Source organism: Bombyx mandarina, chromosome 23 (assembly GCF_030267445.1).
Source record: "Bombyx mandarina strain Sakado chromosome 23, ASM3026744v2".
Lineage (NCBI taxonomy): Eukaryota > Metazoa > Arthropoda > Insecta > Lepidoptera > Bombycidae > Bombyx > Bombyx mandarina.
In genome coordinates this window covers 10,130,683-10,145,534 of record NC_143229.1, presented here as the reverse complement: position 1 = coordinate 10,145,534, position 14,852 = coordinate 10,130,683, and the positions used below count along the sequence as shown (strand labels likewise).

Genomic DNA, 14,852 nt, shown 5'->3' with positions numbered 1-14,852 from the left:
CGCCAGTTATGCGAACTTGGGCAAGTTTCCCACTCGCTAATTCGCAGTATAAATTTGTTTAACGTCTCAACTTTTTAACTGTAATTACTTAGAGAACTTCGAGATAGATTGGAATACTCAGAAACTTTGACAGTCAGTGAAGAGTTTGATGAGTTATCTCAATAATTGTACGGTAGGCGAGCGTGCCGCACGTAACAAAACTTGAAACAAAATTGTGCAGAAGTGCTCGCAATCAAGTGTTTATTCAACTGCTCCACTCAATACTAACTTATCAAATTACATATTTCTTTACTGAAATTGATTTTCTAGTTGAATATAATCAAACGATGTGAACATTATAACAGAATTTTCTACTAAAATTAATAATAGAGATTTAAAACGTAAAAAGCATTTTAGTCAGTCAGCATTTCGCAGTTACTCAGATGGGAAAAGGAAAAAAATCATATTTTCATGTACGCATGATGTAAAATAATACAAAACATGTATCTACATACTGTACTGTACTGTATACAATAAAGTGAAACTAATTGAAATCAGCACCTAAAGTTTCTATCGAAATTTAAATTTTCCATAAAGTTTAAATACTATAACAATAAACTTTAACATTAATTCATTTAGTTTTCATAACAACTGTTTGTGTCCGACGCATAAAAGAAAATTTTATTAATCCACACTGGGTACATGAATTAAAAACATTTGCGTATTGTAAAACAACAAAGTTTATTTATTAAAGTTGACAGAGGGTAAACGTGGTCAGAAGTGGCATCCAAATTCTAAGTTGAGCACGAGGTTGTACCGATAGGTTGGTCCATTTTGAATTAATTTAATTAGTTAAATATTTTAAATTAACTAGGATTGCCGATATGAAGTCCTAAAATAAAATTAAGTATTCCCTCATACCCTCAATTTTTTATCTTCATTATCATAGATAAACATACTTTCTTTAGTTGAATAAAGATTTCTTAAAGTAGATAAGGTGCTGGTTTATTTGTGTACCCGTATTACGAAAGGAGAAAGAGGTAGACCTAAGAAGAAATGGATGAATTTCGTGAAAGGCGATATGTGTAAGAGGGGAGTGAGCGAAGAAATGGTATATGGTAGAGGAGTATGGAAGGAGAAAACATGCTGCGCCGACCCCAGGTGATTGGGAGAAGGGCAGGAGAATGATGATTACGCAAGGCTTTAAAAAACCACCTCCGCCCAGACATAAAACTACAACAGTGTCGAGTTTAGTATGGTATTACATATTAGAATAGTCGTTCTCAGGCAATCTGTTATTAGAACTCGGCCTCAATTATGTGCCGAGATAACTAACCACTCCAACTGGATATCCATAAATTGACTGGGCCGTTACCCTTTTCGGTCCGTAATTAATTAAAATCGAAGACAGGTGGAAAGTTCGGAATACTTGCTCCTCGTTTGTGGACCGACACGGAATGGCTATAGGACAGGTTTCCTTGTACATCGGGTAATGAACACACATCATACCTATACCCTCGACGATAGCTACACCATGCCCTTTTAAATCGGGTACTGTTGCCGCATTGGATGCCGACGCGTTCGGTAAACGAAACCGGTTACGTCCAGAACTTCCCGCTTCGGAATTATGTTGTAGAATGTGTTTTACAGTTACGCAGTTACATGAGTTAACATTTTACAAATTCAAATTGGATTCCATTTCATTAAAACTTAAAAGGACAAGCTCTTTTTAAATTATTAATTGTTTAATAATGATAGGCAGAATTATATGTACTAGACAACGTAAGTATGTATCCAGTTTCTGTGTTTTCGGCTTTGTTTAACGGTAGCTTGTTGATCAAATTGAAACTAATTAAGTACACGGATTTTCTTTATGTATCGATTAAGGACATTACAAGCTAAATGACCGATAATTGGGTTAATGCTTTCACCAGGTGTTTTGATTATCATATAGCGTCGTTTAGCTACATCGCACTGATCTAAAGTCGGAAACATAATGGAAAATCTAACGAGAAATCCAATACGTGTTGCCCTTTACGAGCGAAACTTAACGATTTAGTTTATAAGACATTAAAGGAAAACTGTTTTAGAGATATGGCCATTTTAATCATTTTACATTTATTGACAAAATTCAATTAACCTAACCCAAAAAGGATTGTGCTTGATGATAGGTCAAGATCAAGGTTCGTCGAAAATGGTTGATTATAATTTCTTACCGAATAAGAGAGAAACAGAAAATCGTAGAATCGCTTTCTTTCTTTCACAAAAAAAAACCATAGCACAAGATCACAGAAACAAGCACCAAAATAGAACACAAAATTTAATAACTTCGTTAAAACCACCTTCAAGGCATGTCAGTATGATGAGCTATTTAATTCCCTGCATGGACTGCCCCACTCGTAATAGACAACTTAGTCCTTAGTCTTCGTTGTCTACATTAAATATTATAATACTATGATTTTCTTTACTTACCCCCGTATGCTCATTGACTCCAACGATGACCGCCGTATACCACTGAGTGGCTCCTGCGGCGCGGTATACCTGAGCTCTACATCCACCCAGCACCGACGGCGTTGTGGTTAATATTCTCTGGCCGTCTTGGGAAGTCCGCCACTCTGACGCTTCAGCAGACAGAGCTGACAGAGTAACGGACTCAACACCGGACTCTGAACCGGCGAGGTGAGCGTCCCATTTCTGGAACAATATTTATTTTTATTTTAAACTAGCTTTTGCCCGCGACTCCGTCCGCGTGGAATAGTTACTTTGGCATAACGCTAAACTTTACCCTCACTTCATTTACGTAGAAAGTGATGATATTTTTGAATTATAGAATTTTAAGAATGTTAAGTTAATTATAGAATGTTATAAGAATGTTACATTAGTATTAAACCCCTATTTTGAAATATTCTTTCTTTCATTTGTATAGGTCTTACCGTGATGTTATATATAGCCTTCCTAGGCCTAGGCCTATAGCCTTCCCCAATAAATGGGCTATCTAATACTGAAAGAATTTTTCAAATCGGAACAGTAGTTCCTGAGATTAGCGCGTTCAAACAAACAAACTCTTCAGCTTTATAATATTAGTATAGATAGTTCACCGAACACGAGAACTTCCGTTATATGAATTTTCGTTTCGATTTCTTCTTTTGCTTTTATGCCCAGTCGAGCTGAAGGCGTGACCTTATATAAATTATTCTTCGAAACCTACACATATCACAATACCGCCATAGATATAAATACGGAGTCTCTGTTTCATCACAATAATTACTATCCTGAGTTACTGAAGTGCCTGCGTGGCAGAAATTGGCAAATAGAGCCGAGACAGTGATACGTAGAAAGTACCCAGAGGATACCAGCTGGTGTGAATTCTTAATGAATACATTAGTATAAAACCTCCAAAAGAAATGATCAAATAGCAAAACATATTACACAGTATATCACTTTCACGTGTACACATAATTAAAATGGTATAATGATTTTTGTCTGAACATTAATAGCTCAAGAAAGAAAAAATATCTAGAAGAACTTTCACATCCTTTGAGTAACATAACTTATAGATAGAGTGGAGTAGCTTATATTACTAAACAATTAAAATTTTGTTCCTTAATTAAACATAAATATAACATGTCCGTCAGTATCAGAATATATCTAAATTCCTAAATTAAATTTAAGTTCTTATTTATTTAATGCAAAGGAAAAGAATTAGAAAATCATAAAAAAAAGATAATCGGAAATAACAGTATTACCTATTAAAATACTACTACTTTTTATCACGATCACAAATCTATTAATTATGCAATTAAAGCAACACGTTTTACGCTATCGACCTCGGATCAAATGTATGTGAGCGTCACGGCCTACAAACACATAGAGGCTCACACCACTCGCACAAGACCACAAATCAGCATTATACTTGCTCACGTACATCGTATTAAATGCAGTAATAATTCACCGCAGTTAACATAAGTATCTCGCGTATGAGAAGTTGTGCATGCACACGAATGCACTAGTATTTATGTCAATGTTACAGAGCGCACGCACACATGCAACCAGACCCACACCTGTTTCAATGTATTGCATGCACACGAGCGGCGACAGACGTATCCGGTGCGTTGAACCTGCCCCCTTCAGACCCCCTCTTCTCCCTGCAGCAGCTGTGCTATAGCCTACGATATACTTATAGATACAGCCTACTGTATCCGCCTGTGTGCTAACACTGTTGACTTGTTCAGGGTCACTCGCTTTGTGGACGCTTTGAATTATTTAGGCATTATAAAATGGGTATTAATTAACCGTTCCTAATTGAGCTTCAGATAATTACTTTTAGAGCTTTTAATAGAACAATCACTAAGCTCACGAAGCTCCAATGTAAAATAATGCAAAATGTAGATCAAATTGAAATCTGACGGCAGAAAGAATTGGTTATAAATTGTGGAACGCAGACGCCACGTAACATAAGCGTGGGAGCCCTTTTTCACGGCCAAACAGTTTTTCGAAACTCGCAACGTTTGTAATCGTAAGCCGTAAGTTGTCAAGTCACGGTCTGATGAGCTTCGGCCGGTCGCGGTGAGTCAGCAGCGTTACGCAATCCGGCTGCAGCCATTACGAGCATTACTGTTTATTTTGCCCGTCCGCTTGCTCTATTTGGAGAGATTACGCCTTTACGCCCCATCATTAATACGCAGTCGTGACCTAAAGTTGAGAACATAGATAAAATTGATCTTGTTTGACAAAGTGATGAATATTTATACATATAAAGCGTGTCATTTCGTGTAATATCTAGAGTTCCATTGAAGTATTACTCTTCGATATAACAATGAAGATTTATCGATAATCGTAAACCTTTTACGATTGATCGACATCGTAAAATGTTTAGTGGATGTTTTACAAGTGAATCATAATGATTATAACATTTTGGGATCGTTGGAACTCTAGAATGGTCTTTATTGTTCTAAAGACATTAAATAGTCAATGATAGCCTTTATTATATTTATACAAATACGGGTACCAATATCTAACAAAATAACTTTTAAGACACTAAATAAAAACCCTAAAACGTTTACATACAAGTTTAACTTTATAAATGACAGATTTACATAGTAGGTTGATTGTTGTTTTCAAACATCACAAAAACTATAGCGTAACATTTTTTAATGTTTAAAAACAATATAAATCAGTAGTCATTTCATTAAAGGCATCCCAAAACTTCGGTGCGACCACTGAAGTATATATATGACTTCAATATAATTCGTATCACGGAGTAAGGTCACAACTCCGTGATACGAATTTAAAGGAGGTTGTTATCATACTTTATACACCCTCTGACATTTACAGCACTAAATAGCAAATGTTACCTGTTTATGTAATAAAGTGTGGCATTTATGTCTAAAACAATCATAAGGGAAAAGTCTACGGTTTTATTTCTCGTCTATTTTCGCGTAGGTTCACTCACGTGTATGTTCGTTCATGAGTGTTTTCGATTCAATCAATCAAATCAAATACATACTGTGAAAATAATTCTGTAACGTGAATTGTATTTTATTTATTATCCCTTCTAACTTACGTTCTCTCTATTCAAACCCTAATTCCCACAAAATAGCATAGCACACTTTAAAAAAAACGAAGCTGTATTCAAATCAAAAATTTTAAATTTATATTTAGAAAGAATAAGAACAAAGCTGCATTCAAATCAAAGATTACTCAGTGAATTAGCCTTGGTAATATGTAAGTATCGGTATTCGAAAATAGAATACATTATACATATTTTGATGGAAATTTCCTTAAGAGCTATACAGGCGTATTATAAAGCCGCACGGGTAAGTATCGCCATGTTATTTGTTTCTGCCGCCAAGCCGTAATGCGTTCCAGTTTTATGGGTAGAATAGCCGTGGTACTATACAGTTTAGACTTCGACCTATGACTCAAGGTAAGCAACGACAGTTACATCGTAATGTCCGTATTAGATAGAAATAAATAAAAGTAGAAGAAAGCGGATGAAGTTACGTAACTCATACCTACTAGTGTTTTATATAACCGTAACCAGTACACGATTGTTATATCTAAATCGAGCCAGTGCCTTGTATCAGGGAGCTATTATGTCTGGCATACATTCGCGACAGTACGGTCCTCATTTAATTTCCTGTAGACTCTGCTCTGATATGCCCACGGATTATGTACCGCCTAGATACCGAGATATTAGAATTGATTCGCATTTTGGATACATTCTCATTAATAAAATTGCTTTAAATGACTATGTTATTTATTGTTTTATTAATTTTGCGGGTTACTCATAAATCAAATATTCATATTCTAATGCTAGTTTTTTTAGCTAAATGCAGCAAATGCCGACCTAACGGTCTGCGACTCATTTCACTATAGTGAACATTCATGAGAGCATATTTTGCGATATATTTCATATGAATTTATTCGTGTACAACTATCACTACCAAATATTACAGTAGAACATAAATGAAATACATATATAATGATAAATCACTTGATCATTGTAACACTAATAAAAAGCATAATTCAGAAAGAAATAAAAACGAATCAAGAAAAAAACCATCATACATTAATAAGGGTCATAAATAAGTCTATTGTTTTATTGTAATGTTAGATTATTTCGAAACAAATGATAAAGTAACGAATACATAATTAATTGTATGCTATCGTAAATCCCGCTATTGAATAATAAATCTAAAACTAATAGATAAGTCAAGGGTTTTTACTATCCATGTACAAGTTTTGGGGACTAACTGTCATTACCCACATATTAATCTTCAGTTTAATAAAAAAATCAATGAACAAAGAACATAAAAGACCTTGTTTTGCAAAATCAGAATGAAATTGTTAATGAAATTCAAGCGAAATCACGAAACAATGAAGCAGTTTTATATTTTAGAATCATTAAGTCGCAGGTATTCTTTAACAGAGAAACGACTAGCTTGCCATTTCCAGGAGTAGCTTTATTACTCGCCTGCGAACCCGAGCGGTCGTAAACGAAAGGTTTTAGGTTCGTAGACAATGCACTAAACCCTATCCATCAAGCGAGATGAAACGTCTGGCGGTATGCGGTCCTCCGTTGTGGCGGACGAGCGGGAAAATGCAAACACATACACACTGAGACCGTAAACATAAATTGCGCTTTTGTATTTACACATGTACGAAGGGGGAAGCGACGCGGAAAACAATGATATTCGTGAGTAAATTCCGATGCAAATTGTTGAAGGGGTAGCTAAAATTTATACGAAATATATAAAAAAAAACTCTTCATAACTAAGTTTACGTTGTCATTCTAAGATTGTGACTTTTTTTACATCTTTGCTTGTGGTCAATTGTAAATATGTCTACGTTTGTAATTTTGTTACATATGTATGTGTGTGTATATGTGTTTTGAAATTCATTTTGGAACAGATCTTCTTTTCCTCTTCCTTCCAATTTCGTATCTAAATATATTGTTTTATCTAATTGTCTCTATCTATTTGCAGATATCATCTGTCTGCTGACGACGTGTGTTCTGCTTGTATTGCAGATTCTTTAGCTTACGGTACGCCTTGTGTTGATTATATCTATCACTATATCAGTAGATTCTCTTGGCCCAATGTATCCGACCCATCACCATTTTCGGCGCTTTAGCTGATATAATGCGGTCCTGTCAGAAAATTTGTCGTCTTTAGATACATAATATGTACATTTCTAAATATGAACCATTGAACAATATGAGTGTAAGGAAGTTCGATACTTTTAGGTTAGAAAAAAAAAACTGACGAAACATGATTTGCGAAAAGCTACCAAACAACAATTTCAGATACATATATGCATTTATAAGAGAACGACGTCGAATTTTCTATTTTTTTAACCTGGGTTGAAAGATTTAGATTAGTGTCAGCATCAATAAGTACTTGAAAAATTAAGGACAACTTGCAGCAAATTCGATTTTAAACTGAGTTCGAATTAATCGAATATATTAACTAAATTATTTGAAATCGAATTAGGTTTTAAATTAATTGGCCATTTGCTAAAAGCAAGTTCATCTAAGACAAGTTAAACTCAATTTAAGCATAAAATATACAACAAATTTAAAGACGATGAAATTTCATGATTTCGTGGAAGCTGCTCTAAATAAGTCACAAGCAACACTAATTATATGAAAGTGGGTGGTAGGTAATCTGTGCTATAAAAAAACACGCTGAAATTCCCTAAAATGTAAGTGGTTACTTTTAAAATATCAAATGAAAAGATGTTATATTTATTTCAAAGATTAAATAGGTAATATCCCTTCCACTTTGTTTAATTAAGCATCGACATTTACAAGGTACGTTCACCCCTAATTGCTCATAAAATAAATAGTATCTTTATGAACCAAAAATGAAATCCATAAATGAGCAGAAATATATGTAAGTTGATGCGTCACTGTCCAGCCGGACTATTTCCCTGAATTTGCCATAGCTGAGTATAACAACTATAAACATTCGCCCACGTGGTTTAATGAGTCAGTAAACAAATTACCATTCCTAATTAAACTAATACAATGCTAAAATATGAGTTAGAAACCTAACTAGTTTACATAAAGTCCTTCAAGAATCAAGGTCCGAGAAACAACAAATAAGCAATTTCGTACATAATAACGTCCTTCGTAAAACAGGGAGAATGATCAAAGCAACATTGTCTCGTGTCTAACACAAGCCTGTATCAATGCCACGTCGCCCCGTTCTCCCCTGCGCCCTTTTAGGGTGGGGGTTCGGCGGCAAACGAGGCGAACTGGACAGTGGAGTAAGCTAACTGAAACCAACTTTCCTCGTTTAAATTTTGCGGTAACTTCGTGAAGTCGCGCTGCGTGCAAGCTAGTTGAAAAACTTAACTTTTCACATCAACTTCTTAATTGCGTCTTTCATTTAAATTACTTTATAACGAATTCGTGGTTTTTTTTTATATATTCCCGAATCACAGATTTCATTCAAAGCACTGAAACGATTCATGTTTTTCCAATTATTTAATAATTTGAATTCTCCAAAAACTGACAAAAAATATTTGTGAAATGAGTGCCTTTTTGTACTCGTAATTGTTCAATGGTAAGCGCCGGTGGCCTAATACGTAAAACCCCGACTGCGGTTTTTTTTTTGGTAGAAAAACCACACTCCAATGTTCACGAACAATTTCAACGATAAACGACTTGTAATAAAACAGAACAATTATATAAAACAGTTAAGCATAATTTTCTCTTCTGTTTGTAACTCGATTTTCTTTGAATTGTTGCTTGGCAGCTTTGGTGCTCAACAAACAAATCTGGAAACAATAAATTATTCTTCCAAAATGTCATTTACATAATACGAAATTTAATTGAAATCTTGAAGTTCCAGTGATGAATTGTCGGATTTACTTATTGCCAGAATTAACATTTATATTTTGTGATTAGTGTGTTCTGATTACACACCGGTAGCCAGCCACTAAGGTGTCTATTTTTACGACGAAGCATTCAAACGTTCTGGTTTAAATTACAGAGTAATTCTTATGGTATTACTACCGGTACAGTACTAGTAAGATATTGCTTATGGAGGGCATCAATCGTTATTACACGCACAAGAGACATGTCAAGACATTCCTTCTTAAACGAAGCTTGTGAAGAGTATTAAGCGGTAGGCAGCGACTTGGCTCTGCCCCTGGAATTGCTGAAGTCCATGGGCGACGGTAACCACTCACCATCAGGTGGGCCGTATGCTCGTTTGCCTACAAGGGCAATAAAAAAAAAGAGAAGTTTTAATTTTATTTTATAGCCACAGTAAGAAAACGAGCGTATCGCCTACCTGATGTTGTGTGGTCATCGTCGCTCATAGACAAAAGGAATGCCAGGGTTACAGCCAAGCCACTGCCTACCGCTAAACCATCTTTGACCATCGCTTAAGTATTTGTCGTACTGCTGCAGAAACACTAGAGAGGATTGTACATTCCAAAGCTGGATTGTAGATGGCAAAAAATCTCGGAAAACGCACTATGGATGAAAGCAGTGATTCTAACTAGTTAGAATTATCTCTATTGGCGAGCGGAGCGATGGTAAAAAATAAACAGTCAATCTCAAACAATTACTGAAAGTACTCTTCATGGAACATCAGTACAAAACACAGACAGAAGCAAGTCCCTCTGTAGAATTAGGGTTTCAAACGCTCTGTGAGAACGGCATTATCGACAGTCCAAACAGTCTTCTTCTGTATGGTTCCAAATGAAAGTATCTAGTATCACTAAAATAGATAAAATTTAACAAATTTATGAAATTATGTTCTTTCAATTTGTTATGCCCTTAAGCTCCGGTAACTGGTCAATCAAAAGTAGATCGAAGCTCTTCTATCCACAAAAAAAAACATTTAGCAACTATATCAACAATAATAATTTTTGTCTCACAAATACGTTATTACTTTTGGAAAATTGAGGTCGCAGTATCGCCCAATTTAAATATCAATCATATGAATAAAGATATTCGTAGATACACAATAACGTATAGTAGAAAGGCTTTCGATTACAAGGATAAATGAACGAACTTCTCCCGTTGTTATGACAACGAATAGTTACGTAACACGTTCGCTATCCTATCACTAATAAAACAAAGCAACTTTATCATATGAAAACAAAAAAGTATTACTTTTTATTGTACTGCCTGATCTAAATATAAAGGCAGCAATATGAGACAAATAATCTGACAAGATAAGCTATCTCAGATCATATTATTGTGATAGTCTTTTAGCATTTGTGACTGAACTCGACTATATAGTATTGTTTGTGTTCGTGGTATTCTTTCTGGTTCTTGAGCGCATTACGAACCCGCGCGAGAAGCTACCACATTACTGGCTATTTCTGTCGCGAAGCAGTAATCACGTGTTCCAGCCCTTAAACTCGATCGTAGTTGGGCCTTACAATTAAATTAGATCCTATATCTCGAGGTGAGTGATGGGATTGACGTTGTGATGTCTATGAACTTCGGTAACTACTTAATATCAGGTGAGCCGTGAACTCGCCCACCCATCTAGAGTAACAACAAAAAAGAAAACTTTTAGCATGACGGCGATTCCTCATTTCAAAAGTTAGATTACTGTTCATATTTATACACTACTAGCTGTACTCACCCGCTTCGCTGGGCATTTAAAATTAAAATTATTATTTATTATCATTATTATTAGGGAACCAACACTCATATAAATATTAGCCTATCCATTAAGTACATGTATTTTCTACATGGATACCAAGTTTCAAGTCAATCGGATGCATAGTTCAGTAGTTATAATGGAACATCCGTAAAAACCATTGTAGATTTATATACATATTACTAGCTGTACCCGTCCGCTTCGCTGGGCATTTAAAATTTACATTATTATTTCTGACTCCCATAAAGATTCTCATCATTAACGCCCCCGCAACTGGTATAGGGAGTCCAACACTCATATAAATATTAGCCTATCCATTAAGTACATGTATTTTCTAAATGGATACCAAGTTTCAAGTCAATTGGATGCATGGTTCAGTAGTTATAACAGAACATCCGTAAAAAAACACTGTAGATTTCTATATTAGTATAGATTTACTTTTTACACAGCCCAATCCGTACTTAATAATTCAGACTGACGTTAATACATTTCAAGACATTTATTTAGATAATAATTTACCTTTCAGACATAATTAATCAGCATAAATTATTTAAAACAAGTGTTCGTATTCTTTTAACAAACGAAAGTTTAAATAATGAAAAGCAAAGTTGAGAACTTGCTTTTTGAACTGATATAAAGCAAGTCGTCAAAGGGAGAGAAAAAATAGGTGGAGCTGACTGGAACACGGCTGGCTGGCGATGAAAGGAAATTTAACGTTAATGAACATCCCTCCTCGTAATAACATTTCGTTCAGACTACTGAAGCGCTTGTACATAGTCTTACATAGAGAATATTAAATTACTCTTAGTAGAAGACTTACGTAATAAATTTTCCACTTAAATAACTTCAAGCTTTAATAAAAAAACAAAATGTGTGTTTATTTGTGTATAAACTTCGTTTCGTCGGAACATTAGACGATGAAAATATGAAGTATAAATAACTCTCGTATAAAAGTACCCTAAAGTGTAATACTATAAAAATACCGTGTTTTCTCTTTGCGAAATAAAAAGCGATCAATCATATTATATTAATCGTGAACACGATATTGTGGAGTTTATCATGAATTATTGAAGAATGAGAATTCAGAGAACTCAGCTATTATGCTGAAAATAGTTTTTCAATGATTCAATTATGTGGAAAAACTGCCTACGCACGTTTTCGTGTGATAGAAATTCACAACAAAACATTCAATTTACGTCGAAGCCAAATATAGAAATGTACAATATAATTCTGTATAATAAAAAAGATAGATTTCAGTCATGAAATCGAACGTGTCAATTATTAAAATCATAGCCAATAGTTATACAGCTGTTTTATTAAATTCCTAACATTGTTAATACAATCACAATAACCAGGTAGAACAAACGAAAAGATCGGATACCGAATAGTGGCCGGATATCCGCTGCATCACCATAAATGTACCTATATAATAAAGGGGAGGTGCGGGTCGCGTGTAAGGGTGTGGGAGAAAATCAATAAAACGGGCGCGGCGGCTGGCATCAAAACATACCCTCACCTCCCGGCTCCCGTCTCCCGGGGAAACCCTCCCCATGTTTGGCAGACACCGTCCTTGATCTCCCCACTTTGCCCGGGCGCGCAAGTTTGGATAAACACTCTGAACGTCTCAGTTGAAATTGGGTCGCTTGTGCGTTTTGCTTTTTAACATACCGGGGCCCTTTTATCTTTTTAGGTCTTTGATGTTTTCACTAAATAAGTATCTAAATGGGAGAACAATACTGTTTGTATATTCACTTTAACACTTAAAATGTTTCGTTTCAGAAGTTCTCTTTGTTCTTTCTTGTCTTTAGTACAGAAGTAGAAGTAATAGTGTTCTGTGCTTCAGTAATAGCTGGGTTCATTCATTTTGGGTGGTGTTTTTATTTTCCCCTACGTAATCGTTGATTGCCTAAAAGGCTATTTCGACCGCGGACCGGTAGCTGTTGTATCAAAATTTACAAATTAGTATTATCAATGAAACAACGAAATCGCAAAAAAAAACTTTGAATTAAAGATGCATGAGAATTCACAGATGCTTTCGAAGGGGTGGAAATTTTCCACATGAACATATTATGTACTTATCGGAAAATTCCTCTGAACTTGAACTTCATTCTTACACCCACAGCTCTTTGATATTTGTGTTCAAGGAAATTTCAATAAGGAAATATATATATTTATATTTAATCGTTTTGTATTTATGTACATCTATGTAAATTTATTTTATACTATACTTGTTTTTTTTGTCAAGAATAAACATGTTGGAAATATTAAAAGGTTATTCAAACTTCTCTATTAATAACTGCTAGTAAAGAAAATCAGCCTCTGATTTTATTAGTACTGAGTAGATTTAGGTTATCAATAATGTCAGCTGATTATATACATATATTACGATGTTGATTTATGAACTTTTAATTACTATTGATAAAGCCAGTTTGGCTTAGCTAAATATTATATTTAACCTCTTCAGGGACGAATTTTTAAAGTAAAAAAAAACAAAAATTTAATTTATTCTCTGTGCGATTTATTTATTTCATATTGAAAACAATTCAATAACTACAAAAATTAACAAATATAGTGACTATTTATTAAAAAGAATATGTCCATATATAAGCGGCCATTCAGTGTGAGAAAATAATTAAATAATAAAAAAAAACTACTATGTGCCAATGTCCCTGAAGAGGTTAATACAGTTTGATAATTCAGTACTGGATGCCTACTAAAAACCATACTATCTATGAAATATTTCATATTTACCTAAAAAAAACTGAAAGCCTAACGAGATATACAAAAAATATAATCGTCTTAATTTACCGCCATTTTTGGTTTGAACTCTCTGTTGTATGCAGGTCTGCCGTCTTATTATAATTAGTTAGTTCGTTCAGAAATTACACCAAGACATTGAACTGATTTTGATAAACGAGATCAAATAGATTTATTAGGGAAAAAACAAATTTGTTTCTTTTGTTTACAATTTTTATTGCCAATATAATAAAAAAAACCATTTTTCAAAGTCAAGCGCCAACAAAAGCGTATTTAGCACGTGCTCCGAATAGAGGTTTATTGAGGAATTAAGCCTCAATGTAGACGGTATATTACGTTATCTATAAACCGGGGTAATCTCTTAAAGCTTATCTAATAATTGAAATGAGTTTTGCAGCCGCTTTAAAAAAGGTCATAACATCTAATCAAAACAAAATAGCACATCAACTTTGACGGTGCCACAGATCGATTCTGATTGTTTTTTATTCAACAAATCGAAATCTAAGATCAATAAGAGAAATCAATAAAGTGGACTAGTTTAAAACTTAATATGTTAGTCTCAAAATTCAATTCACAAACATTTTGTTATAATTTTTAATACCGCAATATAATAACCCAATACAAAATACCACTATAAAACTAAGATAAGATAAAATATTCAGATGATTCAAAAAAACATTTTTGGTTTACAATATGAAACGTGTTTACGGTCTCGACCTGATAAGATAATCTATCATTAGAAATCTATCTGGAGTCAGAATATCGATAAAAGATAAAGAAATTGAATGTATTGGATGTATTAATAAATTGTGTTAAATAACGACATTCGATTTCCTGCAACGGTTACTATAAATTGTTGAAAAATGGGAAAGGTCAAAGTTAGTATCAGACGCAAGCTTGTTTTTTTTTCTCTTGCTTAGATGGGTGGACGAGCTCACAGCCCACCTGGTGTTAAGTGGTTACTGGAGCCCATAGACATCTACA

At 34.4% G+C, this 14,852-nt stretch overlaps 1 protein-coding gene across 2 annotated transcripts in view; it reads right to left on the bottom strand.

Annotated features, from left to right (window-relative positions):
* Positions 1-14,852, bottom strand: part of Kdm3 (Lysine demethylase 3) — a 168,568-nt gene that overhangs the window by 107,273 nt on the left and 46,443 nt on the right. For both annotated transcript variants that reach the window (XM_089737227.1, XM_089737228.1), the window contains one exon: positions 2,452-2,673. In XM_089737227.1, the coding sequence (XP_089593353.1) occupies positions 2,452-2,673 (222 nt within the window). The remainder of the gene's footprint in view (positions 1-2,451; positions 2,674-14,852) is intronic.